This window comes from Caenorhabditis remanei, chromosome II (assembly GCF_010183535.1).
Source record: "Caenorhabditis remanei strain PX506 chromosome II, whole genome shotgun sequence".
NCBI lineage: Eukaryota > Metazoa > Nematoda > Chromadorea > Rhabditida > Rhabditidae > Caenorhabditis > Caenorhabditis remanei.
This window is the reverse complement of record NC_071329.1, coordinates 14,903,057-14,929,327: the sequence shown is the minus strand read 5'-3', so window position 1 is coordinate 14,929,327 and position 26,271 is coordinate 14,903,057. Positions and strand designations below refer to the sequence as shown.

General features: G+C 38.6%; 10 protein-coding genes across 10 annotated transcripts; 6 read left to right on the top strand and 4 right to left on the bottom strand.

Annotated features, from left to right (window-relative positions):
• Positions 1-943: 943 nt before the first annotated feature.
• On the top strand, positions 944-2,202 carry GCK72_007033 (uncharacterized protein; the record flags this gene model as incomplete). The annotated part of the gene is made up of 7 exons (XM_053725948.1): positions 944-1,081; positions 1,131-1,229; positions 1,277-1,387; positions 1,569-1,655; positions 1,708-1,788; positions 1,836-2,063; positions 2,110-2,202. The coding sequence occupies 7 exons, from the start codon at positions 944-946 to the stop codon at positions 2,200-2,202; spliced, it is 837 nt and encodes a 278-aa protein (XP_053590142.1).
• Positions 2,203-2,288: 86 nt separating this feature from the next.
• Positions 2,289-4,718, bottom strand: GCK72_007032 (uncharacterized protein; the record flags this gene model as incomplete). The annotated part of the gene is made up of 5 exons (XM_003110138.2): positions 2,289-2,663; positions 2,712-2,826; positions 2,877-3,316; positions 4,197-4,592; positions 4,647-4,718. 5 exons carry the CDS (start codon positions 4,716-4,718, stop codon positions 2,289-2,291), a joined length of 1,398 nt encoding a protein of 465 aa, XP_003110186.2.
• GCK72_007031 (uncharacterized protein) lies at positions 4,311-4,730 on the top strand (the record flags this gene model as incomplete). The annotated part of the gene is made up of 2 exons (XM_053725947.1): positions 4,311-4,495; positions 4,661-4,730. 2 exons carry the CDS (start codon positions 4,311-4,313, stop codon positions 4,728-4,730), a joined length of 255 nt encoding a protein of 84 aa, XP_053590141.1.
• A 776-nt stretch (positions 4,731-5,506) lies between these two features.
• On the top strand, positions 5,507-7,012 carry GCK72_007030 (uncharacterized protein; the record flags this gene model as incomplete). Its single annotated transcript, XM_053725946.1, has 6 exons — positions 5,507-5,563; positions 5,614-5,768; positions 5,813-5,886; positions 6,369-6,524; positions 6,590-6,759; positions 6,809-7,012. 6 exons carry the CDS (start codon positions 5,507-5,509, stop codon positions 7,010-7,012), a joined length of 816 nt encoding a protein of 271 aa, XP_053590140.1.
• A 1,841-nt stretch (positions 7,013-8,853) lies between these two features.
• On the top strand, positions 8,854-9,416 carry GCK72_007029 (uncharacterized protein; the record flags this gene model as incomplete). The annotated part of the gene is made up of 4 exons (XM_003109959.2): positions 8,854-8,919; positions 8,971-9,069; positions 9,115-9,183; positions 9,228-9,416. The coding sequence occupies 4 exons, from the start codon at positions 8,854-8,856 to the stop codon at positions 9,414-9,416; spliced, it is 423 nt and encodes a 140-aa protein (XP_003110007.2).
• Positions 9,417-11,836: 2,420 nt separating this feature from the next.
• On the bottom strand, positions 11,837-13,449 carry GCK72_007028 (uncharacterized protein; the record flags this gene model as incomplete). Its single annotated transcript, XM_053725945.1, has 9 exons — positions 11,837-12,030; positions 12,078-12,356; positions 12,405-12,482; positions 12,538-12,831; positions 12,881-12,967; positions 13,018-13,110; positions 13,164-13,235; positions 13,284-13,379; positions 13,425-13,449. The coding sequence occupies 9 exons, from the start codon at positions 13,447-13,449 to the stop codon at positions 11,837-11,839; spliced, it is 1,218 nt and encodes a 405-aa protein (XP_053590139.1).
• Positions 13,450-13,691: 242 nt separating this feature from the next.
• On the bottom strand, positions 13,692-17,388 carry GCK72_007027 (uncharacterized protein; the record flags this gene model as incomplete). Its single annotated transcript, XM_053725944.1, has 16 exons — positions 13,692-13,733; positions 13,802-13,992; positions 14,041-14,184; positions 14,450-14,608; positions 14,748-14,936; positions 14,981-15,115; positions 15,161-15,277; positions 15,328-15,414; positions 15,669-15,764; positions 15,815-15,844; positions 16,320-16,478; positions 16,523-16,663; positions 16,716-16,856; positions 16,907-16,957; positions 17,218-17,283; positions 17,334-17,388. 16 exons carry the CDS (start codon positions 17,386-17,388, stop codon positions 13,692-13,694), a joined length of 1,803 nt encoding a protein of 600 aa, XP_053590138.1.
• A 2,932-nt stretch (positions 17,389-20,320) lies between these two features.
• Positions 20,321-20,679, top strand: GCK72_007026 (uncharacterized protein; the record flags this gene model as incomplete). The annotated part of the gene is made up of 2 exons (XM_053725943.1): positions 20,321-20,444; positions 20,507-20,679. The coding sequence occupies 2 exons, from the start codon at positions 20,321-20,323 to the stop codon at positions 20,677-20,679; spliced, it is 297 nt and encodes a 98-aa protein (XP_053590137.1).
• Positions 20,680-22,375: 1,696 nt separating this feature from the next.
• GCK72_007025 (uncharacterized protein) lies at positions 22,376-23,082 on the top strand (the record flags this gene model as incomplete). The annotated part of the gene is made up of 4 exons (XM_053725942.1): positions 22,376-22,466; positions 22,521-22,643; positions 22,692-22,841; positions 22,898-23,082. 4 exons carry the CDS (start codon positions 22,376-22,378, stop codon positions 23,080-23,082), a joined length of 549 nt encoding a protein of 182 aa, XP_053590136.1.
• A 407-nt stretch (positions 23,083-23,489) lies between these two features.
• GCK72_007024 (uncharacterized protein) lies at positions 23,490-25,116 on the bottom strand (the record flags this gene model as incomplete). Its single annotated transcript, XM_053725941.1, has 8 exons — positions 23,490-23,700; positions 23,752-23,831; positions 23,928-24,030; positions 24,088-24,229; positions 24,298-24,400; positions 24,628-24,792; positions 24,842-24,994; positions 25,039-25,116. 8 exons carry the CDS (start codon positions 25,114-25,116, stop codon positions 23,490-23,492), a joined length of 1,035 nt encoding a protein of 344 aa, XP_053590135.1.
• Positions 25,117-26,271: the final 1,155 nt, after the last annotated feature.

The window sequence follows — 26,271 nt, the reverse complement described above, 5'->3', positions numbered from 1 at the left end:
CCTGGTACACTCTTTAAATTTGGACATCTAGATCGACAGACACACAGACCGCCCGATGTTTCGTGTTTGTTTTGTGGAAAATACTCGAATTGTGCTCGAGTTGATCAGTAATTGAGTTTTGAAGCGGAAAATCATCAGTAATCGATGTTTTCATTCGTTTTTAGAAATGTTTCACTCAAAAATTGTCAAATTTGATCCGAACCAGGCTCCGTTCTTTTTCCCACTGTTTCAAAGGAAAAATAACTCAAAATTCCAGCATCTCCAGTAATTTCAACAGGAAAGTCAGTTTAGGTTGGAATGTAAATTGTTAGGACCATTCCATTTCCAATACCAAACTTATCTTGTACACTCTTTAAAGTTTACTCTCCTGATGACACATTTTTCTTCCTTTTTATGAATTTTTAAATTTTCAGCCAATTCGACTTTTCCTGATCCTCATCTTCCCATACAATCATCCGTTTCCAATTTCAAACAATTTTTTGTTCGTATTCCTTTCCTTTAGGCATCAAATGTGTACACTGAACTATTTCCCTCACAAGCCTCTCTCTTTCAAAAACGTATCACATCATAAATCGGTATGATCTCCACCATGGCACGAAACCCAACCTAATATGCACCTCCAGTCCTCCCTGGTCTATAATTTTATTCGAAATGTCTCAGGTATACTATCATAATTGCCGATGTTGTTCTTGTTTCTCCTAGGGCTCTTATTTCTATTAACTGATCTCACTCGTGTCTTTTAATCTTTTTATTTTCCTAAACACATTTGAATCATTATCATTTTCACAAAGAGTCGCTTAGCAACGACATCCGTGCATTAGATAGCTGGGCTGCTAATTAGCATATTAGCCAAGGAGTTAGAAGACAACAAATGCCCACCACATTTCTTTTTTTGCTATACAAAACGTTTTGATAGTTTTTAAGTTTTTAGCCTCTCCCTGGAATGGAGTCCAAGAATTCGAAATCTCCTGACTCAGGGAGTCCTGAGCAACTTCGTCAGCCGAAGGAGGAACCCTGCGAGTTGCCAGAATATTCTATTCCAACAGATTACGAAACTTTCAAACAACAACAGTGGGAACAGGTTCTGGTTAACTATTTCATTTGACAATTCTGAAAAAAAATTCATTCAGGAAAAGCAAAAAAGGACTAACATGTGTTTGGAGCAGTGGTCTAATTACCAAAGCTTTCCTACTCAGAGATGGGAAGGAGAGAGAGTTGAGCCACAGCTGGTAGGCAACAAAAATAGAGTTTAAATGACAAAAATGATATTTTTGAGGTTCCACAACCAACCACCCAACCGACATACTTTTTGGATCCAAATTTCGGAAATCCTCTAACTGGCTTGAGAGGATGTCTGACATCCGTCTATCAACCTCTCTTGGCATCGGTACATTCAGTATACTGTAAAATCAGTTACCTTTGATATTCTAGGAATCTCCTTTGGCTTGTCACGAGTCTTGGTTGCAATATCCCTCTCAATTCCATACTCATATTATGTCTGAAGCTGTGTATTCAGCTCGGTGGATGGTTTGTTTTTTTTTTTTTTTTAAGTGAGCTTAAAGTTTCAGAATCCAGGGGCAAATGAATTCGACCCCAGATACCCGTTTGGACAATACCTTTATTGTCCACCTCCAAGAAGTGATGCTGAAACTTCAGTGTGTTGCAAACGACATAACTTCACTTTTTTGTCTTTTTTCAAAATTTCAGACGGTTTCGATGACTGGTGAATCCTCAAATCAATATCTATGCTTCTACGAAAACCCAACTGATGAGGAGTTTGAAAAATTGGTAATCAAACTGTTCAACTGTCATCCTCTGTCGTTTTTTTTTTTCAGAAAGTCTTCAACTCACCGCTGTTCGGAGTCGACAACGATCAATTCCCGGATCGCAACCATAAGTGGAAACGTCGGAGGTTGTACAACCAATTCATGGAGAAACTCTACAAGAAGAACGCAGAAACAATTGACGTAGTATACAAAAATTGTTTGAAAAAACACCCAACACTCGATTTTTTCAAAAATGAGATCCAAGTCAAGAAAATAATTTTAAGTCAAATATTTGAGGTTTGAACTGTTGGGTTATGCTTCAAAAAACCATTTGATGTTTCAGATCGGCATCAAATTCTACGAATCTCGACAGACGCGGATACTCACCACTACTTCAGACGAAAAGGACCAGACGAAGAGTCCCCGGGTGAATTGAGAATGTTGACTAGGAATTTAAACCTATTTATAAATTTAATTTCGAAAAATAGCCAAACATCAAATATTATTAAAGTTTGCATACAATCACTCGCTAAAATCCCAAAAATCGTTCTCGACTCCTTCCTCACAATGATCCAAAAGAGCCTTGCGACGTTGATCCACGTACCGACTCAAATCCTGCACCTTCTGCCTCAATGTCTTCAAATCCTTCGTCTCCAATTCTCTCTCCAAATATCCCGAAATGTTCTCGGTGGCCATTTCGAGATCCCTCTGGTTCGATTCGAAGATTTCCGAATTGTTGTTTTTCTTGAGATAGAATGCAAACGCATATGTATACATAAGAGTACGACGACATTCGGAAAGAGCACTAACACTTTTAGAGAGAAATTGAACGTCCACCCAGGTCATCGTCGAATTTTTCTGCAGTTCTTCCTCTTTAGCGGACACTTTTACTTTCAGCTGTAAATTTCATTTGAGATTGCTGAAATCTAGAAATAGAGGACCTACCTTCTCTTCCAACTGCAAACTCTGCAAATGATTCATATATCTGTTATAATAGAAGAGCCAGCGCTCCAAAAGTGCTCGTGTCTCTGACCGACTTTTTTCCTTGGACTCATCGAATCTGAAATTTCCTACTTGAATTTCTATCACCCCGACCCTGGCACTGCTTACATATTACATTTATAACCATTTTCCTTGTGATATTGCCATGCTTTCATACACAGCCAACAAAACTCATGTTTGCATTTATTGTTCGTACATCTCATGTGATTGCATCCACCGTTCTTCTCGATTGGCACTGAGCATTTCGGACAGTCTTTCGTATTTGTATTCATCCAATTGCTCGTCTCACTATCGTCGGAACACTTTTTAAGCCATTTCTTCATCAGTCGACAGTCGATTGGATCATGAAATTCCAGACAGCAATTGAAGCAGAATCGGGTTTCACATTTACACATGATCAGACGGGTTTCTGCGTCGGGTATCTTGACAATGCGTCCACAATCGTTTCCTGGGCACCATTTCAAACGACTGCTGGCGGCCACATAACCGTTGATACTTTGGTAACGATATTTGGCGAGGATGAATGAGTTGGTGGTGTAGTTGGCGATCTGAAAGAACATAATTTGTATATGAAAGTCATGCACAGTAAGAAAATGTCATATGAGAGCGCTACGTCTGATCAGAACTGCTCGAAATAGAACCGCCCAAATCTGAACCAGTACAAAAAATTTTTGAAGTTATAGCATTCAAACTTAGATTTAACGGTTCTGATTTGTACCAATTCTAATCCAGATGGTTCTTATTAGGGGTTGACCCGTTACGGTACCCCTCAAAAGAAGATCCACTTTAGCTGTTTTCAGTGAAAAAGGGCCAACTTTGATAGTGTATTTAGGTGTCACCTGATTGTCCGACAAATTTCATTTTGTATGTGCTAAACAGAGCCAAAATAGCAGATCATTTTCGTAGTTGAACATTTTTTTGTAGGGACACTATCTTGAAAGTTATAGGTCATCAAATTAATTTATCCCTATAATCAACTAATTTCAGTGCACATTAGCGAAATATCTTAAAAGTTATAGGTTGTCAAAGTGAAAAGCTCCAAAATTTTGCTAATGTGCACTAATATTACTCGGTTTCAGAGAAAAATAACTTTGACTACCTGTAAATTTCATGGTAGTGTCCCTACAAAAAAATGATCAACTACAAAAATTATGTGCTATTTTTGCTCTGTTCAACCAATACAAAATTGAAATTATCGGATAATTAAGGGACACCGAAATACACTGTCAAAGTTGGTCATTTTCCACTGAAAACAGCCAAATTTAAAAACGTTTTGAGCGGTACTGTAGCATTTAGATCTATAATAGATTTAACGGTTCTAATTCGTGACAATTTTAATTTTGATGGCTCTGATTAAAAGCACAGCCTTTATGCGAGCAAATCTGACCACTCACTACTCAAATCTGTGCTCCCTTCACCACCCCTAACCTTGCTCTCCTCCATCAACAAATTGCAATCCGGCACCATGCACTCAATCTCACAAATCCCATTATCCACGATTTTCTCCTTCAAGTACTTATTCCAGCACTCTTTACAAGCCATATGGTTGCAGTCGAGTCCAATCAACACGCCAGACGAACAACAAATGTCACAATCGCCTTCTTTCGATTCTTCAACTTTATCATCGCATTTCGCCACGACTTGAGAATCGATCAGAAATTGTTGAGTGTCCCCACTCTCGTACATTTTGTTCAGAAGCGCCTCTTTGTTCCATTTGAATTTGTGGAGTAGGTTACGACACATTCCCGCATTCACTTCGACAATCGATTCGACATCAGATATCAATGTTTTCATCTCCAGTTCGACGTCTTCTCGATTCAGGAACTGCAAATTTTGAAAATAAGAAAATGAGAATGATGATCAAGTTTTAAAACCTACCTCTATCTTTTCAGCTTCTTCTATTTCTTCTCCAATGTCACTGTCGTACAACTCCAACTCGTCGGAACTCATTGTGCTATCTGAAAAAAACAAAAAATCATCATAAAAGAGGAAAGGGAAGGAAAAAATACACCGAATAATAAAGAGAATGAAGGGACTGAATTCTGTCGAAACGATTGTTCCCGCCTACCATGAAAATAACAATACCAATTTGATCTACGCTTATGTTGCAGGTCTGAATACATTTTTAAAAAGAATTTTTAATTTTGAAAAAGTAGGTAGATCAAAAGTTTTAAATAACTTCTCTTAAAAATCAAAACACATTCTGAGGTTTCTTGAAGCTTCCTAGATTTTAACGTCAAAAATGGAACCTTCCGGTTTTTTCGATGTTAAAGTCTCAATTTGGCTTAAAAATGACAATTACTTCATCTCTAACTTTAAAGGCGCATATCTCAAAAGTGGGTGGAGCTCTCAAAAAAGTGTCAACTGAAAACATGTAGAACGAGATGTGATCTACAAAATGAATGTATATTTGGCACGGTGGAAAAAAGGAAAAACCGTGACGAGATCTTAAAGTTGGCAGATTTTAGGCGATTTTAGCCGATTTCCACCGATTTCAGCCGATTTTAATAGTTTCCAAACTCTCAAATATAACTAGAAATAATAGAATGATAGATTTCCTGAAATCACATTTCACTTCCTTGCGGAAACATTAAAAGTCTGAAAATCAAAGAATCGTTAGATCGGTCATCATAAAGTGAGCAACACAACAATATGACTCGTTAGCCGAGTAATCTATTTAATCTGCACATGTCTGTCGCCTTCTTTTTCCTTTGCCGTTCAATTTCATTCCTTCGAAAATGTTGGCTTCTGTGGACTTCTTCACCGCTCAAATCGGAGGAGTTTTGATGATTTTTGTGAGTTTTTTGTGATTTCCAAGAAGATTCTGAATATTTTTCGGTTTCAGATGTCTCTTATCGGTTTGCTCTTCAATGTTTCTGCGTTCTACCAATATATTTCTTTGGAAAAGACAAGTTTTCATATAATGTGTATTTCGAAGACTATTTCAAATTCATTGCATCTTTTGGTCTATCTGGTTTACAATGGACCTTCAGCATTACTGTAATTAAGAAATGTAGTTAAAGTTTAAAATTACCGATTTTCAGGTATACACAAATTGGGCCAGAACTGCTGAATAGATATCTGAATCAAGCGATTGCATATGGGTTGTATTGTCAAGGTGAGATAATTTTGGAACCGGTGAAACATCAACTTTGGTTGTTTTCAGTGGAAAATGACAAACTTTGATAGTGTATTTCGGTGGCACCTGGTTTTCTGATAAACTCAATTTTGTATGGGTTGAACAGAACAAAAATAGCACATAATTTTTGTAGTTGACCATGTTTTTGTAGGTACACTATCTTGCAAGTTACAGGTCATCAAAGTCATTTCTCCCTGAAATCGACAAATTTCTGTGCAAATTAGCGAAATTTGGGAGCTTTTCACTTTGACAACCAATAACTTTCAAGATAGTGGTTCCACAGAAAAATCGTCAACTACAAAAATGATGTGCTATTTTTGTTCTGTTTAGCACATACAAAATGAAATTCGTCGGATAATCAGTCATACCGTAACACCATCTCAAAATTGATCATTTTCTACTGAAAACAGCCAAACTTTTGAGGGGTACTGTAACTACAAAACCTTCCCGTTCTTTTCCAGGACCTCTCACGCAAGCCCTTATAACAATCAACCGCTTCCTAATTGTCTACTTCTCCCCAATTATCATCCCATGGTACAGCAAATGGATCACTTTCGGATCTCTATCAGCTTGCTGGATTATTGCATTATATTTCTCGACTCTTATTGGATTTCCAGGTAAATCAGATCAAATATGAATTCAATTTAGTAAATACGTTCCTCCTTTTTTTTGCTCTTTTTAGACTCATGCCTACTCAGATTCAGTCACCAGACTCTCACTTGGATTCACGATGACTGCCCGTATTTTATACATTACATCTTGCAAAGCGACTTCCTCTACCTTATTCTTCCACTGGGAGTCTTCTCTAATTGCATGAACTTTTTCATCGCTTTCAAGCTGTTCTTGTTATCGGTCAGCGTTTATAGCTAATAGTTTCATCTCAGTATCTATTAGTTTCCAGAAAAATCAAAGTCTATCAACAGAGGCGAGTCGTCAGAGACGGAACACTACGATTCGGTTATTTATTCAAAATTGTTTTGAGGACTGGATTTACGTATTGGATACCGTGAATAGTCTGTTCATTAGAGACAAGGTCAACGATGGTTTTGTCATTTTCTTGGTCACACTGGGCTCAAATTTGATTACTCAAGTGGCAGATGGGTGAGTTGTCTCATAACTAGTTTTGTCATGATATTTTAACTGATGGGCTTGAAATTTAGCATGGATGCTTGTAGGTCTGGAATTTCAGGCCTCACATCTCTCCATTCAAGTTTTGCTCTATCTGTTTTCCAGACTATTTCATATCAGAACTGTCTAGAACTAGAATTCAGGTAGATCAGAATTGTACATAACGTTAAGGTTTGAAGCTAGACATGAGTATTGAGTAGATTCAGATTCAGGAAAGTTCTGACCAGGGTTGGGAAATTCCGGGCCGGGCCGACTGAGAAATTTTCCTCGGCCCGGCCCGACCCGGCCCGGCTCCTGTAGAAATTTGAAATTTTTTGAAAAAATCTTGAATTTTTTTTTGATTTTTTTTGCAAAAAAGTGGATTTTTCGACTGTGTTTTAGAATATCGGTAAAATCATTAGCGTAGGAGAAATTTTGAGAATTTTGACTTTTTTTAAATGAAAATTTTGCAGAAATTTGTGAAAAAATGGTGCACATTTTTTGAATCCGGGCCGACAGGGCCGGGCCGGGCCGGGCCAGCCCGGAATTTCCCAACCCTGGTTCTGACTCGATTGCACCCTGATTTCAAATTTCAATTAATTTCAGATCCGTCATGTTCATCTCCAACTACCACCACACCCGGAAGCAGCGCGTCAACTCTGCGAAAATAAGACATTTGAGTCCAATCGTACCTAATAAATTCATCAATTAATTATCATTGTATTACCAAAAGAAATCATTTTTAATGTATATACCTTCTCATCTCAAGTAAACTATGTTCGTGCTCCCCCTTTCTTTATGAAGCCTTTGTTGCATATGCCGACTATTTCGTTATTTAGAGGTCATCTTGTAGCAATATGAAATTGAGAAACGAGAGAGAAAACTCTGTTACGCCATTAATTTCATGGGAAACGAACAGCTTCGCACCATTCCATAATTTCCGTAACAGTTTAGACCTGCCCCGTCGCCATTCGCATGTGTCAACGAAGTAGCTACCATTTTTTCTTTTTCTTTTTTGTAGTTTTTAATTCTTCTTTCAACGATTTGTTCCGTCAGTTCTTTTTAAACGAAATGTATTTTTTCCAGCCAATTCAAACTTGCTGCAACTATTGATAAGTACTAATGAGTGGAATGGGCAGCCCAACTGATAGTGATGTAAACAATGAAAAAAATCATGGTAATTCTGATTATCACACCTCTCTAGGGAGTGTCCGTACAAAAAAGTTGTCAACTACAAAAATGAAGGTCTACCTTTGTTCTGTATGAATCATTAAAAACCTACTGGGTTCGACAAACAGAATTACCATGACACACTCTCAAAGTTTAACAATTTCAACTGAAAACGGCCAAAGTCCATAACCTTTTGACCTGTAAATAAAATTTAAGCAAGACATAAATTTAGGATTAACAAAACCTTATTCCGGTCATCAAACGAAAGATCACGCGTTTCACTGCCGAGCAGTTAGCAATTCTGGAGGAGGCAATCAAAATTAACCCAAAAACTTATGCCACTGACAGCCTGGTAGAGAAGACAAAACTCACTAGGGCACAGGTTTGTACCCGAATAAGAACGATTTAATATACATAAATTTTGTTTCTTTTTCAGATCTGTCGCTGGCTGGTAAGAAAAAGAGATTTGTTGAGAAAGGGTGAGGTGAACCAAAATTCCACACGCTTTACCAAAACTCAACACAACACCCTCGACCAGTTCTTTTCGAAGGATAAATATCCTTCTAAAGAAGAATATGAGAAGTTATCCGAAGAGACTGGACTCAAAGTTAAACAGGTTGTTATTATTGAATATAACAAGTATTGTACAAACAATGATTACAGCTCAGAATGTCATTCCGATACAAGAGATTCGTGATGAGGAATAAGATTAGAGATATGAATCAAACTAATCAAGTACATATGGTTCAGAACCGTAAAATCAAAAAGAAAATTTAATTATTTCAGATTCCAACAGCTTCCTCTTGTCAAGTTCTTCCATCTTCTACTCAGCCTCCTCTTCAATTTCCCATTCCCCACGTGTTGCCAACCCAGATGGTCAATCAGGTAAAAGGAACCTTGAGTTCAGATGACCTATCTAAATAATTTTAGACCGTCTCCCATCCACTTTCTTCTCTTCAACAGTCCCTTCCAATCTGCCACAGTGGTCTGGCCAATCAGGTAAAACGAAGACTGCCGAGCTCACAGAACTTACTCATTTTCAGATCCCAGTGACCGGTATGTTCCCGAAGTACCCAATGGTCCATGGAAACACTATGCCTCTGTTTCCCCTCCTCCAATTTGTCCAAATCCAGCAGCTGCAACAGGTACTGGCTTCTCATATTCCGGGACTTCCTCCGGTGGCCAACCAACTTCCAGAAGGGCTCAATGGGCAAAACCAGCAGTTGCAGTAATCAAAATTTATGAGTTTATTCCTAGTTGTTTTATTTTGTGGTTTGTTCTATTTGTTGTATTTCAATTCTGGGATAAATTCTGAATTCTTCTGTTCATTCCTAGTTATTTTACTATATTTTTTGTTGTTTCTTCTATCTGTTGTACAGTGCGTCCAATAATCTTAAGACACCCCCTTAAAATGAAGATTCCGAGAGAATGGGATATGATCTGAAAAAACTGTGAATGCAGTTCGATTCAGAATCTTTGAAAACCCCTTCAAACAAATTTCTAGAAAAAAATAGCTATTTCTGAGCACGTGACCTCAAAAAAACACTTTTTTGGTCGTCCAAAAATGATAAGACACCCTCGATTTTTTCGATTTTTCACGCATATCTCTAGTAAGAAAGAGCTCCAAAACATTATTGATTATTCAAAAACACAAAAAAACCATGCGCAATTCAATAACTGGTCTTTCCTTCATTATTCTGAACAACTTCAGTCATCCTATTTTTCAAGCTTCCAACGACACTTGCAGTTTTTTAGTGAAAATGGTCAACTTTGTGACTGTGACACTGCTTTCCTGAAAGTCTCACAATATTGATTGTTTATGGACTATACAGATCACAAGTAGAGCTTCATTTTTGTAGTTGACAACTTTTTTGTACGGGCTCATCCTGAGAAGTTACAGACAGCCTATGTAGACAGCTCAAAAATCTCCTCTTTTAGCACTGAAAAAGGGCAACAATTGCGAGCAATTGCTTTGGCGATTGATAACTTCTCAGGATGAGCCCGTACAAAAAAGTTGTCAACTACAAAAATGAAGCTCTACTTGTGATCTGTATAGTCCATAAACAATCAATATTGTGAGACTGTCAGGAAAGCAGTGTCACAGTCACAAAGTTGACCATTTTCACTAAAAAACTGCAAGTGTCGTTGGAAGCTTGAAAAATAGGATGACTGAAGTTGTTCAGAATAATGAAGGAAAGACCAATTATTGAATTGCGCATGGTTTTTTTGTGTTTTGAATAATCAATAATGTTTTGGAGCTCTTTCTTACTAGTGATATGCGTGAAAAATCGAAAAAATCGAGGGTGTCTTATCATTTTTGGACGACCAAAAAAGTGTTTTTTTGAGGTCACGTGCTCAGAAATAGGTATTTTTTTCTGAAAATTTGTTTGTAGGGGTTTTCAAAGATTCTGAATCGAACTGCATTCACAGTTTTTTCAGATCATATCCCATTCTCTCGGAATCTTCATTTTAAGGGGGTGTCTTAAGATTATTGGACGCACTGTATTCTGATTTCGGAGTTAAACATTATTACCCTTTTCTAATTTTCCTAACTTTTACTTTATCACATGAATGAAGCAAAACTAATTAATTTATTGACAGCCGTATGAAGGTTGAACTGCGATGATGTCACCATTTGCGTCCAACCATCTGGCCAGATGTCCGTGTCCATTTGATGAATACGCGATCAGCGCCGGGGTCGCACTCGCTCTCTTTCTCCTACATACAAAGTTAGAAAGTCCCACTTTCTACCAAGAGAAGCAGTGTCTGCGTCGTTTCGATCACTCTCTCGTTTCAATCGTCATTTGTTGCAAGCATATACTCGTACACAGTCAGCGCGAAAGAGCGAGAGGGATACATCACCCTCACACTCACCATAGAAATTTCGTTCACTGGTGTCTAACTGTCTGCGTTGAATCTCTCAAAGAAACACACAACAGGGCTATCGAATAGCGTGGATGTGTATAAATAGTGAATGGGTGTATGTAGAAGATTGCTGGCGGATCGCTTTGAGCATGTAAAGTTGATGGAACAGCAGATAAGAAGTTATGTATTTCAATAGTGAATTAGAGAATCAAATACAATCGAGTATAGTTCAGAATATTTTGGATAAATGTAGTATCATGACAATAAATTTACAATAGAAGAATGCTGTTGTAGTGGACCTTATAAAAATGAGATTTATGATTCCAGTAAAGTGAAAGGAGGGATGGATAAGGATAGTTGATAGAGAATATTCAGTTTTGTGAAAACTGTTCTAGAAATCTAGTTTTTAGAAATTTAAAGTAGAGTGGAATAAATTATTTGAATGGATAAAAGAATTTAGACTGACATTTGAAAGATAGGGACTGGTGCATGTAAAGGGAAAAAACAGGGAATTTAAATGTTTGTCTACAGAGAAAAATGACAAAAAAGAAATTTCGTAAAATCTGAAATAGAGGCGGACCCGCTAGCTAGAGTTTAGAGCATCCTATCTCGGCTGTCTGTAATTATATGAAATTTTTTTCAACTGAAGAAATATTCTATGAACATTAAGCTATATTTTGTCAGTTAGAAACTTTTGGATATTTCTATCGGGAACCGAGATATACCGCTGCGAACAGGCACCCCTAGCTGCGCCTCTATTACAGGTTTTACGATAAGAAGAGGTACCTCATACGGTATCCATCGTCTCCTCCTCCTCTTCTCTCATTTTCTCCGCCATTGTCTCCCCCATCTCCTTCACAACTGCACTCATTGGAAGGACCAACCCACGGACCTCCTGTTCCGCTTGGAACGCTTGGATGTAAGCTGCACGTCGGTTCCATTCACATTTGACTCGTGAGGTGAGATCGGTCCAGGGAGATTCTGTAAATAATTAGTCAGATTCTGTAATTTTTGATTTAAATACTCACTCTCTGGTCTGTCTTTTCTGAGTGTCTCATACGCCTCCTCTCCATTTTTTGGGGCAGTCATCACGATTTGTGGGATGACAGTGAGACCCTTTACGTTGAAGAGCCAAGGGGTAAGGTCTGAATTTCCAATTCCTCCAAGTCTGTGACCCAAAGAGCCACAAATCTCCACGCCTTGCTCGAAACTGGTGGCCTCCTCCACATTTTGCTCTTCAGTCTTCGAAAAAGCTGCAATGGCTTTGCGGAGTTCCTCCAAGTCTTGGGTCATTTTGGTTCCGAATCCTGAATCCGATTTCAATCATTTTTCAAATTGAAGTTTGCTCAACTCACCAAACTTGTTCATAGTTTGACGGATTTGCTTGGCATCATGAGCCTTCGAATCTGGAGCTGGTTCCTCGAAGTGTGGATCTGCAATTAGAACATTTTGGTAATTAGCGCCGTAGTTAACTCCAAATCAACTCACTTTCAGCCAGCATCTTTCTTAACTTTTGGAGGCGTTCCAACTCCTTCAACTCCCTCTTTAATCCCTCCTGGTTCTCAGCTTCAGCAATTTTTCCATCCAACTCCTTATATTCTCTCTTGATGGATTCTTCAAGTTTTTCTGAGTGAGATTTCAAGATTTTATTGTAGTTCCCGCGTAGAAATTTATCTTTTTCAATGTCCTGCACAAATTTCTCGTTGTAATCATCAACTCTTTCTTGGACCTCCACAATCTTCGGCTTGAATTTCAGAATTTCTTGTCTGCAGTGAGCCGTGTCTAATAATAAGAAGGAGAGTTTCTTTCACTGTTATGTATTTCCAGTTACCTTCTTCACATTGACGTCTCAATGCTGCCTCTTGAGTCTGGCAAGTTTGAGCAGCTTGAATAGCTGCATAGTTGTATGGTGCCATTCCTGAAAAAATGAGATTTTACGGTTTTATTATGGTTTTCTTTTTAGCCTACCAGGTGTTTGGCGATTAACAGTAGTTGATGACTTAGTTCCAATAATTTCAGGGGTTCTAAGATTCTGACTGACTGATCTATTTTGAGAACTTGCTGAAAAATATCAAATTTTTTAAGATGATCGCAATATGATCAAGAAAACTTACTGGCTCCACGAGCTCTTGGTAATGGGTAAGGGGATGGCCTACCTTGAGGAGCTGGATTAAAACGGCCTCTACCTGAAACCATCAAAATATTTTTCAATTATTTTTTAAAGTACAGTATACCGATATTAGAGCGGATGGGTCCCATAGGAACAACAAATGTTCCTTGAGCACTTGGTGCTGCTGGTACCTCGCCGATGATTATAACGTCTGTGTCGACTGAAACGATAGAGATTTTTTTCAGTTATGCAAGCTAAAACTAACCATTGGAATTTGTTGACTGGCTCATTTTAGCTGAAGTTTTTAATTTCTAAAACATGGGATTGGTACAAAGTGAAATCATTGAATGGAAAAGTCGAAATAGAGTGGAAATGAGATGAAACAACCAATGAAACAAAACAAAGTAGTTAACTTTACTATAAACATTTATTAACCACGACAAACGTATCACAATCGGTAAAGAAATCACAAAAAAAATCACAGTTAGTTTAAATATTAAGCAAAGTTATCAAAAAACCCAAAATAACTAGATTATGTCATGTCGGAAGATGTTCCAGGACTGTCCTCGTCGACCTGTAATTGAGATTATTATTGGTTTCTTTCTCGGAAAATCTCTGAAATCTCGGAATAAAATAACTCACCTCCATCGTCGAATCCGCCTCCCTTATCAACGGCTTCCGAGACTTCTGTTGCTTTTTCCGTTCAATTTTCCATTCCATCCACGGAATCGTCTCAATCCATCCCCGCTTTCTCTGTTTTCTGTGCTCGACTGCCAACTTGTGCGCGAGACTAATGAACTCGATCTTCTCTCTCCCGGTGATAGTTTCCAGGCCTAAATAAATATTTCTTGTGTGTTTCATGTGGCAAAATGAAAACTCACTATCTCCAATACTCTTTTTCCATGCTCTCAATAGTTGATAACCTTTAGGGTATCTCGGAACAAATTGGGGAAACTGTCGTGGACCCTCGATGTTGAAGAGGCAAGGATGGCTGACCCTTTTCCCAGTAGTCTTGTCGAGCAAACCTGGAAAGGCATGGCTACCGTGAAACCTGTAATAGAGGCGCATCTAGCGGTGCCTGTTCGCAGCGGTATATCTCAGTTCCCAAAAGAAACAAAAAACTGTTAACTGACAAAATATAGCTTAATTTTTATAGAATATGTTATCAGTTAAAAATTTTTTAATATCTTCAAAGAAAGCCGAGATAGGATGCTCCACACTCTTGCTAGTGGGTGCGCCTCTATTACAGGGTTTACGGTATTCGGTTTTCAATAGTTTTTGATCACTCACTTAATTTCGGGTTCAAGTAAACTTCTTCTTGTCCTGCATTGATTTTCGCCAGTTCCCAGTTTATCTCATCCTTTGTCATTACCTTCGTTGGAGGATCTACCTCATCCTTCCCCAATTTAGTCAATGGAGGCAGCGGTATATGCTCAATAAAGCTAACACCTGAAATTTATGTATGTGTAAAATTCAGTAACTTTACAGTAGCTCACCTGGTGGATAACATAGCTCGGTTAAAACTCTCTCGTTATGTTTCAGAAGATCTGAATGTTCATAATAATTTTAAGAATCTAATTAAACTTACAGCTCTGAAAGCCTTCCCAGTGCTCTTCTGGTGCTGAAGACGACTTTTCGCTTGGTTCCTGCGTTTTTATAGTTTTGACAACTTCTGGGATCGGCCTACTTTCCCTAGATACATTATCGCATCCAGGAGGGGAATCTGATGACGTTCCGTACTCTTCGAGAGTCATGAATTCCATAGACGAGGGAAGGGCTGGAATATTGTAAATTTTGAGAACTGTTTAAAAAAATACTCACTTTTCAGGAGGTCACTGAGCGATTTGACTTCAATATTTGGCACATTGATTCTCGGGATGGTGCTTGGAAAATAAAATTGGCTCTCATTGGACAGAGTTGGCTTCTGATAGTGAGAAGAACTATTTAAGTCAAAATCTACAAGTTTTACCTCTTGAATTTACAAAAAATTTTAATTCAAACCTATTAAAAAAGACTGCTCTGGTGCATTGCTCACACCGGAAAGAAGTCTTCTCAGATACTGCGGGGTCGCAAAATCAGCTGGAAAAAATGATGACACATAGCGGTCGTAGTGAAACTCTATAAACGTTCTTCGAGATTTACTTGACATTTTTTGAAAAAACACTCACGATTCTGAAAGTAATTGAAATCTAGGACACTGTCGCTTGAAGTTGGCGGAAAAGGTTCACTTGAAGTTAGTGGAAATGGCGCTTTAGCTGAAAATTGATATTTTTCAGATTGGCAAAATATCGGCGCGGCCCTGTCGGCTCAAAGTTTTTGAAATTTTTTGAAATTTTTATCAAAAATCCTATGCACTCTTGAGTTTTTATCGATATTTAAAACATAGTTGAAAATTCATCGAAAAAATTCTTATTTTCCAATTTTGTACTGTGACCCAAGCCTGGCCGGTGAAAATTCCCAAATTGGCAGCGCGTTTTATATTTTTGTGACCAGATATAGAATGGAATACCAGAATTGTTTCCAGAGCCAAGTTCTTCTGAATCCGGTGTCTTCAAATCGACCACATGTGAGGATTGCAGTATTTTGGTGTCCAAAGAGCCCGGATCTGAAATAAATTATTTCAATAACTAGTTGAAAACTGACAAATATATTTACCTTTTGGTTCATCAGCCATGTTCGGCCAGTCTGCAGATGGAAAGGATATATGAAAAAAGAGAAACTGAGATATCAACATGGTCCAGGGAAACCAATGAAGTGAAAAAGAAAAAAACATTGAAGTTTTTAAACAAGAAGAAATAACTTTATTGGGTTATACGTTGCTTGATTGAAAACAAATCGATTGAAAAAACTGGGAACCGGAATTGCTTTTCATTCAGCTATTTTGATGAGTCGTCGGTCTTTCCTAAACGATTTTTGTTTCGAAACTACAGTGAAACCTGTAATAGAGGCGTACTTGCTACCAAGAGTTTTGGATCCTCCTATCTCGGCTGTCTTTAAAGATATGAAAAATTTTTTAACTGAAGACATATTCTATGAATTCTAAGCTATATTTTGTCAGTTAGCACCTTTTTGATATTTTCTCTGGGAACCGAGATACACGTCTGTGAACAGGCGCCTCTATTACAGGTTTCACAGTAGATTAAGAACTTCTAAGACTCACTTTTTCCTGCTCTCTCCATCTTTTTCAGCTCGATTTGCTTCGTCATCGGAATGGCTTCGATGAAACCGAGTCTCGCCTGCTTCCCGAATTCTTCAATCACTTTGGTGTAGAGACGTCGTGCCTCCTCTACTTCCTCATTGCTCAGCTCATTTGCAGATACTGAAATCACTTTTTAAAAATTTGTTGTGAATCTCGCATCCCACCTCCTTGAGTTCTCTTCCATTTCCGGTAATATCGATTACCATCCGTTGGATTCAACACGGTTTGTGGAATCTTTTTGGGCTTGTTGGGGTTGAAGAGGCAGCCTGGTGGATTGAAGCGTTTTGTTTTTGGATCCCAGATATCTGATAATTATGGAATCAGTCTCTCAAAAGTTTAGGATAAAATCCAACTCACTTAACTTGGGCTCCTTGTAAACTTCCGCCACTTTAGTGTTCATCACGGCCAGTTCCCACAGGCAATCCTCTTGAGACATAAGGCGGACTGGGACTGATTCAGGAAAGAATCGGGGTGGTGGATGGAGGATGAAGGTTTCATCTGAAATATGTTTTAAAACTATAAATGAAGTGAGTAACTGCTGATCTTACTCGGCAACGCGCCTCGGGCTCGAATTAATTCATGATTGGACTGGAGAAGATCTGGAAATAGAAACATGGTACCGTAAAACCTGTAGAGGCGCACCCGCTTAAAAGATTTTGGAGCATCATATCTCGGCAGTCTTTAAAGATATGATAATTTTTTCAACTGAAGAAGAATTCTATGAATATTAAGCTATATTTTTTGTTTACAGCTTTTTGATATTTCTTTTGGGAACCGAGATATACCGCTGCGAACAAGCACGGTGCGCCTCTATTGCAGGTTTTAGTGTTGATTATGAACATTCCTAAAAAAAACTTACAGCTTTGGAATGAGGGTTGAGGCGGTGTCAAGGTACCAGAAGACGACGTAGAGTTGGTCATATCTTCTGAAATAGTCATGGCGCCGATGGAACGCCAGCGTGCAAAACCAACTCACCATCAAAAAGGCTGCCAGAGTCGTCTAGTCTTGGTTTTTTGATTTCAGAATCCATTGGAGAGTCTGAAAATAGTTTTTTCATCTTGGGGTTTATAAGAACTATGAACAAATATACCGTAAATACTGTATTATAACGGCATGCCGTTATATTTTTCAACTGCCTCCGAGAGAAATTTTGTGGTTTCAGAAACTCATTAAAATTGAACGAAAAAACTTCTTTGGACTTTCTATTTGCTGATCTAGAAGTGATCAAACACATTGCTTCTAATCAGAACCGAGAAAAAATCCCCTGATAAACATTTTAAGGGATTCTGAGTAGAGATGGGGTGCCGTTATAATACAGGTGCCGTTCTATTACAGGTGCCGTTATAATACAGTATTTACGGTATGTTATCAATGACCATTACATCGCGAAGAAGAAGTTGAGATTCTCACGCGAACAATAGAAGCGGTCAGGAGATGCGTTTTGTTATGTGGTGTAGAGCTAAACTATATAAAAAGTTATCACAAGTAAATATATTATCTTCGAAAAAACCCTAACTTCAAACAAGAGACCAGAGAAGAGTCAAAATTCGAAATCCATGCGACCGCCCGGAAAGAGAAACTGTCGGCGAAGATGAAGGAGGTTCCCATTGGAGTCGTACCGACGGAAAAATCAAAATAAAAAAGCAAAGAGAGGGCATTTGAATAATGTTTACAATAAAAGATTTTGGGGGAGGGGGGGTACAAGCAAGAAAAATGAGATTTAAATGAACAAGGGGACGGCGGGAACGAGAACATGAAATAGAGAAATGAAGGAGAGATAGAGAAAAGAAAATTTGAATCAAGGTTGATAGGTTTAGTTGGCATAGCCAACTTACTAGAGAAGTGACCGTAGAGTTATAAAACGTGGCATATATCATCGGAAAGCTGAGAAAACACTGATTCCAAATATATATTCAGTTTTTGCCCTCGTGGCTTGGTATTCAATAAAAACGAGGTCAAAGTCTCCGCCTCACTACCACCCACACCACGCTGCTGCTATTTTCCACACGTCAAGAAAGTAATGACTTGTCGGCGGTACAAAATGTGACCTCGTTTTTTTTGAATACCAGGCCTCGACCGTTGTCTCAGCATTCCAATGATATAGGCCACGTCCCATAACTCTGAGGTCACTTGAGCAGAAAACAAAAACAAAAATTTGTCTTAATGACATCTGTGGGGTCTCATAGTAAACAGTCAGGATCTACACCTACATTAGTGAAATCTCTAGAATTCAGACCCAAACTTATTCTTAAACTCTGCAAAAAGCAATCATCCTTATAACCAATGAGTCAACATGGCACTATTGTATCGAAAAGATATTGAATGCGAGCACAACAAGTACGCAACGAACAGTGTGCCGGTCAAGCGAAAGGGCGTCTGGTGAGTGAGGACAAGACATGGACACGGTAAGAGGATACTCTATGGAAGAAATGAGCAGAAGTATGAAGAAAACAGAAAACGAGGTGTGGATATAGACAGGGCAGAGTGTATGAGGTTGATGACTGACCTTTAGCTCTCTTCTGGTCTCGTTTCGTCAGGAAACATAGAAAAAGAAGGTGATGACGAAAAGATGAAAGGGAAAGAAAATGATTCGTTTGTGAACAAAACTAAAAAAGAAATGGAGATCGATGGGAGCGAAGACATAAAATGGGCTTTTTATCATCTTTATTTGCATTTTCTGTTAATATTAGGGAGCGGGGGAAGCTGGAAAAAGGAGTTTATCGCTTGTTTGAAAGATGAAAACGTTCTGTTACAGATAGCATTATTATTATCTATAAACTTGTAAGTCTGAAAACAATTCTGACTTGCCATTTTTTTCCTTATTTCACATTCCCACCGGTTCTTTCATTCTCTTCTTTTTTCTCACTTTCCCATTCCATTCCCCCATTCCCATTATACTCTACAGCTACGTGTGCCAAAAAACAAACTCATCAAATTGTGTCATTGAATATCAGGCCAGAGAGCACGAATGACTATCTCTCTCCGTTTCTTGGGTAACGATGATGAGGGTGTGGGCATGAGTGTAGGGAGGAATATCAGTCAGTGACCGGAGGCACCGTCAATCTTTTTGTGCGTTTTCTGACGATTTTAAAGTTTTGGGATCCGCCGATATTCACATGCAAATAATGACTCTTTCTTTTTGGTATTCAACTGAAAATTATGTTTTTCTTAGAGTCCGATAGCTATTCCTAGGCTCCTAGGCTGCTATCTTTAATGGCGCGTACCTCAAAAGTGGGCGGAGCTACCAAAAAGTTGTCAACTGCAAAAATGTAGCGCTATGTTTGATATACAAGAAAATGTTTTTAAATTTTAATTTTAAACTAAAAAAATGACATATTAAAAGCTGTCAAAGTTGGTCAATTTTTCAACACTTCTTCTTTTTAATCCGATTTATTTCCCCGTTAGTTCTTTTTATTCTTCTTTTTTCCCTTTAAACTTTTATCTCAAGTATCCTTGATGACACATAGCTCATGTCCCTCCCACCATCAGCAACATTAACGCAACAACTTCTTCGCCCTCTCTTTTCGTTTTCTCTCCTTCTGTGCGAAATACTGTGTGATTCGGAGAGACGTCCGAGCTAAAAGAAGTTGGTAATAAGCAGCTGGACGATCGGCAAGTGTGGTTGTGTATATGAAACAAATGGACAGGGAACCGTGATACTTAGGGACTGAGATTTTGAAACATTATAAGAATTGTGATTGATACCTTACTATAATCATGAACTCATACAGAATTTCTTTATTGTGACCTTTTTGAAGTCTAGTGTTTGAGAATTTTCATGATTTTCAGAAATTCACAGTATGCGCATAAGTTTTCTTTCTTTAACATTTCCTATTACAATGTGCTCATCTTCTTTTTACTTTTCCTCGCCCCTTTTAATTCTTCAGTCCCGTAAAAATGAATTTGTTTGAGACAGCAATCCCAACCACCCCGTTCTCAAACTAATCATTCCTTATTTCAGAATGAGCCATCGCCCCATCACGACTCTCCAAGAGAAGTACTACAGGGATCCGACGCGTCCGGAGCCGAGACGAACGCAATGTAAATGTTGCAACAAGCTTTTTGTCCGTCAAGCCGGGCAAAAACGTTAGTGGGGGAAATGGGTTATTAATTTCAATTAATAAATCATAAAATATTGTCTGTTTTAGCTGGAATCAACATCACAGCCGCCATACAATGGATCGGTGAGAGAATGGCCGAACGCGGACGTCTGGCACACATGAAGGCGAAGTTTCTCTTCAATCGAATGGAGAGAGGGAATGTTTCTGAGAACTCCAAAGAGTTGCTCCGCCTCTTGGATCGCTGCTCATTGGAGAAGTGAAGAGATATTAATTATTGTTCCCTTTTCCTTTAATTTCTTATCTTAAAATTCATATCCGGTTCAATAAAAGAAACCCATCAAAACAATTTTCGCTCCGGTCCAGTCCTACCGTAATCCTCCTTCTCCTCCTCCCTCTTTTTTCTCCGCCACCAATTCGAAGGTCGTGTTGACAGCTGGGGGTGGTCGGACTGTGTCGGGACTCTCTCGAATACTCACACTATTTTCTTTTTTGCTATGATTCACTCGGCACACAACGTTTTTGTCAGTGGAAAGAAGTGAATGAACAGAAAAAAAACGAAGAGGGTCTGGGGGTCGAACATTCAGAGAACATTATGGGGGTTTCTGTGTATATTCATTGGAGAATGGATATGCGAATAATGAGTTAAGAAATTTTATAAGGAAGGAATAAGACAAATAAGTCGTAAACAAGAAGATATGCAGTCGCTTTAATGTCTTCAATATTTTCAAAAAAGCGAATACTTGAAAAGATATAAGGATTTTTATAGAATGTGGAATATTAAGTCTATCAGGTTTCGAGTTTTTTTCAGACTTTCCAAGGTTCTGTCTGTATACTCCAATGTCCGGATGTCCAGGCTCCTGAACTTTTGCTCTTTGACCATCTATCCAGTTTACTCTTTCCGTCTTTCTCTCCGCCTAGATGGCTGTCCAAATGGAGTTCTCAAGTTCATAACCTCAGATGAGAAAAGTCCCATAGTTGGAGCAGTCTGGAAATGAAATATCAGGACTGACTAGGAAAGGTCATGGATTCAGTTTGGTGTTATGTGTCGCGACCTATATCATTGGAAAGCTGAGAACACGCTGATTTCAAATATATAGTTAGTTTTTGCTCTCGACGCCTGCTATAGGAGAAAATCGGCTCCGGGACATTTCGCCACCAGACGTTTCGCCACCAAAAAATGGTGAATTTCCAAAGCTTTATAGGGAAAAAAGCACATCACTTCAATTAGCCTAATCAATGCGTACTAGTGGTATGTTTTTTTCCCTATAAAGCTTCGGAAATTCTCGACTTTTTGGTGGCGAAACGTCTGGTTGCGAAATGTCTGGTGGCGAAATGTCCGGTGGCGAAATGTCTGGTGGCGAAACATCCGGTGGCGAAACGTCCACACATGAAGATTGCTAAATTTCCGGATTCGGTGAATTGGGCTGCCTGAAGTGCCCTCGATGCCAAAACTGGGTCTGATAATTTTCGCACTTCAAGAGGGTAATGACTTGTCAGCGGTCCAAACTTTGACCTTATTTTTCTCGTATACCAGGTCTCGAGAGCAAACACTGAATAAGAATTTCTAATCAGCGTTTTCTCAGCTTTCCAATGGTATAAGTCACGTTCCATATCTCCAAACTGACTCCATGACCTATATATCATCCAGACATTATGAATCCATCATCCCCAAGGCCGTACCCTTTCCCCTTTTTTCCTCCAGATCTCCATTTGGTTTATCAAAAAATGACTCCTCCAACTTCTGAATCACCGTTCATCACCGATTCACTCTCCAAAAACCCATTAATACACGAAAAAGCATGAGGAGAAATGCAATGATTCATCTCGTACCACAAGTCAATGACCACCAAGAATGTACAGTACCCGTTGCTCCGCCTCTTTTGATAGCTGATTCTTGATGATTTACTGTTTTATTCTATTTTGAATCTGAATATTTTATTTCTGAAATCTGAAATTATGTTTGCTCCAGCCGATCTTTTGAATGAAGTCAAGGCCACCTTCCATATGATGTTTGGAGAGGTTGTACCGTATACTGAACTGGAACAAGGTGATCATTCTACTGTAGGTATCAAATTGTTACTGTAGCAATACAAATTTATAGCATTGACTGCCGTCGACCTGGTGAATCTTGTCAACGGAATCCCACCATCCCCTCGATATCCCACATTCGATGCCAACACATTCCACCTCATGATTTTCTGCAACTTCTCGTCAAATCCTCAACGTTAGTTTAGATTTTTCTGAATATCTCTCTTCATCACTCCTATTACAGTCCCAATCGATAATTTTATCCCAAGAATCCAAGTTCCCACGTCCGTTTTCTGCTTCTTCAAATCAGTATGGAAGAAGGAGAAACAAGTCGTGAGCTACAATGTCCCTAACAGACCGGGCACCGTGGGATATAGAAAGGTCGATCCACACGGTGAGTCATACAATTTTTTCCGAAGTTTCTAGAATTCTTCATTTTCAAATTTTCAGCCGTTCTCTGGAAGTCCCTCACCGACAGCCAAAGAAACAACTGGTCGAATCGTTTCGTAGAAGAAAGAGACTTCAGAAACTTCTTGATTGCCAATGGATACTGTAAGAAGGCTCCCAGCCCGAATGAGCTGCAGAGGCAGCTGCGAAGTCAAGGAGTGAAGCGGACGTTCTCCAGTATTAATTAGTAAAATTTAATCTCTGAAACTCCCCATTTCCCGGTATCTTACCCGATTTTGTCCCCTCTTTCCTCTTCTTTTGCTCTGTTTTCACTTTTCATCCGCCACGTCATCGCGACTGCCTCGTTCCTGCAGTATAAATGACACAGACTTAGTTTGCACTCTTGTCAAGTTTCATCCAATATATTGTGATTTTGTATTTTTGTCTTATATTATTCTCTAGCGTACCCAAAAATTGTCCTTGAACCTATAATAAGCCGATTTTTCTCAGTAATAAACAATTATAATTCCTTCTGTTTTAAGCCGCAGCGTCAAAAATCTGCTGTCGTCTTTAATTTTGAAAAAAAAACTCGTGTTTTTATATTAATAAATTTATTGACATTTTTTATATTAATAAATTTATTGACATATTTATTTTAATTTTCAGTTTGTTTCGGCCGTTTTCCACTGGACAAAACGGCAGTCGAAATGTCACTTCTTCTCTTCTTCACGATTTCCCTCAAGTCGTTCTCTCCCTTTTCGTTCCTAACCGAATCCATCAAGCACCAGTCTTTAAGACACAATCCCACATGCTTTTGACAAAACGATTTTTTGAGGATGGAGCGGTAGGATCCTAGCTCACGGAACCTGAATTATAAAAATGCGAATTGTTCACGCTAAAATCACAAAAAAACTTACTTTGTGCAGTGAGGCAGCAGGCGAAGGGGTACTTCGTGCTTAACAAAATGGTAGAAGAATGGAGAAGAATTGTCTTTTATCTGGAAACAGGAGGATTAGATAAAGATAAAATATTTCAGAAAAACGTACAATCTCGCTAAATCTCCAATTTAACGCCAGGCTATCTTGTTGATTACACGTTTCAACTTGTTTTCTTCGCGTTTATCTTTGAGGTCGAAGTACTGAATGTATCGATCTTTTCCGAATGGAAGCTTGACAGTTCTCGAAACAATGACACCGCTGAAATTATAGAAATATCAGTTATTTTGAACAGTGAAACTGGCAATGTTAACGTACCACTCCAAGGCTCCTGCTAGAAGAGTCGTCGTATCATCTGGATCATTCAAAATAACGTTGACTAATGAGAAAGATTTTCCAAGTCCTCTGAGATATTCGTAGTCAGAACTGGTGGTACTGGATGGAGTTGGTGGGCACAAGCCTGAATGTGTCTCCTTTTCAGGTTTGAATGTGAGGTGTGTGTTGGAACATTCGGTGTCAAATTATCACGGAAAACAGTCGAGGACGTCGCTCCAGATGCTATCGATTCGTCATTTCCTCCGATCACAGCATCGATTCCTTCTGATAGATCTCTTCCAGATGGTTCATGCATCTGAAAAAACAAAACTCTTAGTTCGAGCAAAAGAAATTAGAATCAAAAATTCCATCTCAAAATAATTCCAAAGTTGAAAATCGAAAACAGGAATTTCGGAACTCTGATATTCAATGTTCATATGTTTCAGAATACTGACGTGGAATTTCTTGAAAACTTTTCTTTCATTTTGACCAATAATTTTAGACCAGAATGCTTGTTCTCAGCAAATACTCGAAGTCTCTCACCTCTGACACCGCACCATTCACGGCATTCGATACATTCCCGACAAGCGTTTCCGAGTTTTGTTCGTTTTGCTGCGAGTTGTCGTTTGGAATTCCAGCAGTCGGTGGAACAGCCAATCCGTTGGCAAAATCTGTTGATTGTTGTTCAGTCCCAATTTCATCCTCGTTCTGAAATAGAATAAAGATTCTTCCAGATGAAACAGATTAATGTACTTACCACTACAATTTCTGTTTCTTGCACAGGATCATGAACTCCTGGACTTCTTTCAAAGTTCGTCTCTTGATTATCACCAGCAGTCGTGCCCATTGGCATTGCATCACTTTGGGGCATCCAATTCGTTCTCTGACCATTTTGAGATGTATCCGTATTCTACAATATGTATTGATTTATTTTTATTGTGAAGAAGTTTACACCACATACTTGATCACGGTAGTTGTTTGACGAATGCTGGCTCTCGTGCGGGGGACGGGATCTGTTCGGGCCGAAGCCATTCTGAAATAATCAAAAATGATTCTTCCGAGAATAATGTGTTCGTCTTTGAAATAAATAAAAAGTGGTCAGCCACTGTCGAAGAAACACAGTACCGTGCAGTAAAAAATATTGAAAAAATAAACAAATTGTTGACCTCTGCACAGTCTCCCAGACTCCGAGTAAGAACTGCAAGGAAATTTTTGATCTACCCTCATGAAACAAAAAATTTGAGAAATTAGCAGGTCTAAAACGTTTTTTCACATTTCTATTTCTATTTTATTCAACTATTTAAATATACAGTAAGAGTCACTGGAGGTCAGGTAGAGTCCCATACGAGACTAAATCTGAGAAAGGGCAACCGGGAAAAAGGATAATTATAAAATAGGTGTTGGGCAAGGAGGGGAGGGACAATAAAAGAACAAAAGAATCAGTACTCAGAATCAGAGCTGTGCGGAAGTAAAATTTTCAAAAAAGGAAAAAGGAAGAAGGAAAAAGGAATAACATTTTCAACAAGGAAGTCGGAAGAAGGAAGAAGGAATAAAAATTTTCAAAAAAGGAAGAAGGAAGAAGGAAGAAGCAAGTGAAAAATGCCCGGAAGAAGGAAGAAGGAAATGAAAAAAGGGCAGAAGTCGGAAGTAATTTTTTCAAAACGGATGTCGAAATTTGTCAGCTTGTTTAGGAACATACAAACAACACGCGTCGGAGAATCGTTAATTGATCGGAGCATCGTAAGTTTCTGGCAATTCAAAGATTAGTATTTAAAATTTCAAATATATTACGAAAAAGACGTTGGAAGTAAAATTTCAAAAAAGGAAGAGGGAAGAAGGAAGAAGGAAGAAGGAAGTGAGGATTCCGCACAGCTCTGCTCAGAATCGTACAATATTATTCACAAGAAGAGACTTGAATTCCGATGGGCAAAGGAAATGAGGGACATTAATAGTTAAGGCATTCCAAATAGGTATTACAGTTAAGAAAAAATTAGAGCTATTAGGATTTATTTGAAGTATTATTCAATTCACCGATTTTTGACAAACTCTTTCTTACAACCTTTCGTGCGGAAACATCAACCCTATGGTCCGATGAAGGAGCAAGATCTCCAAATTTCTTATATAATTAGGATTTACACAGATAAGAGACATTGGGCGACGGGAGGAGGTGCTTAACCTGACATTGGT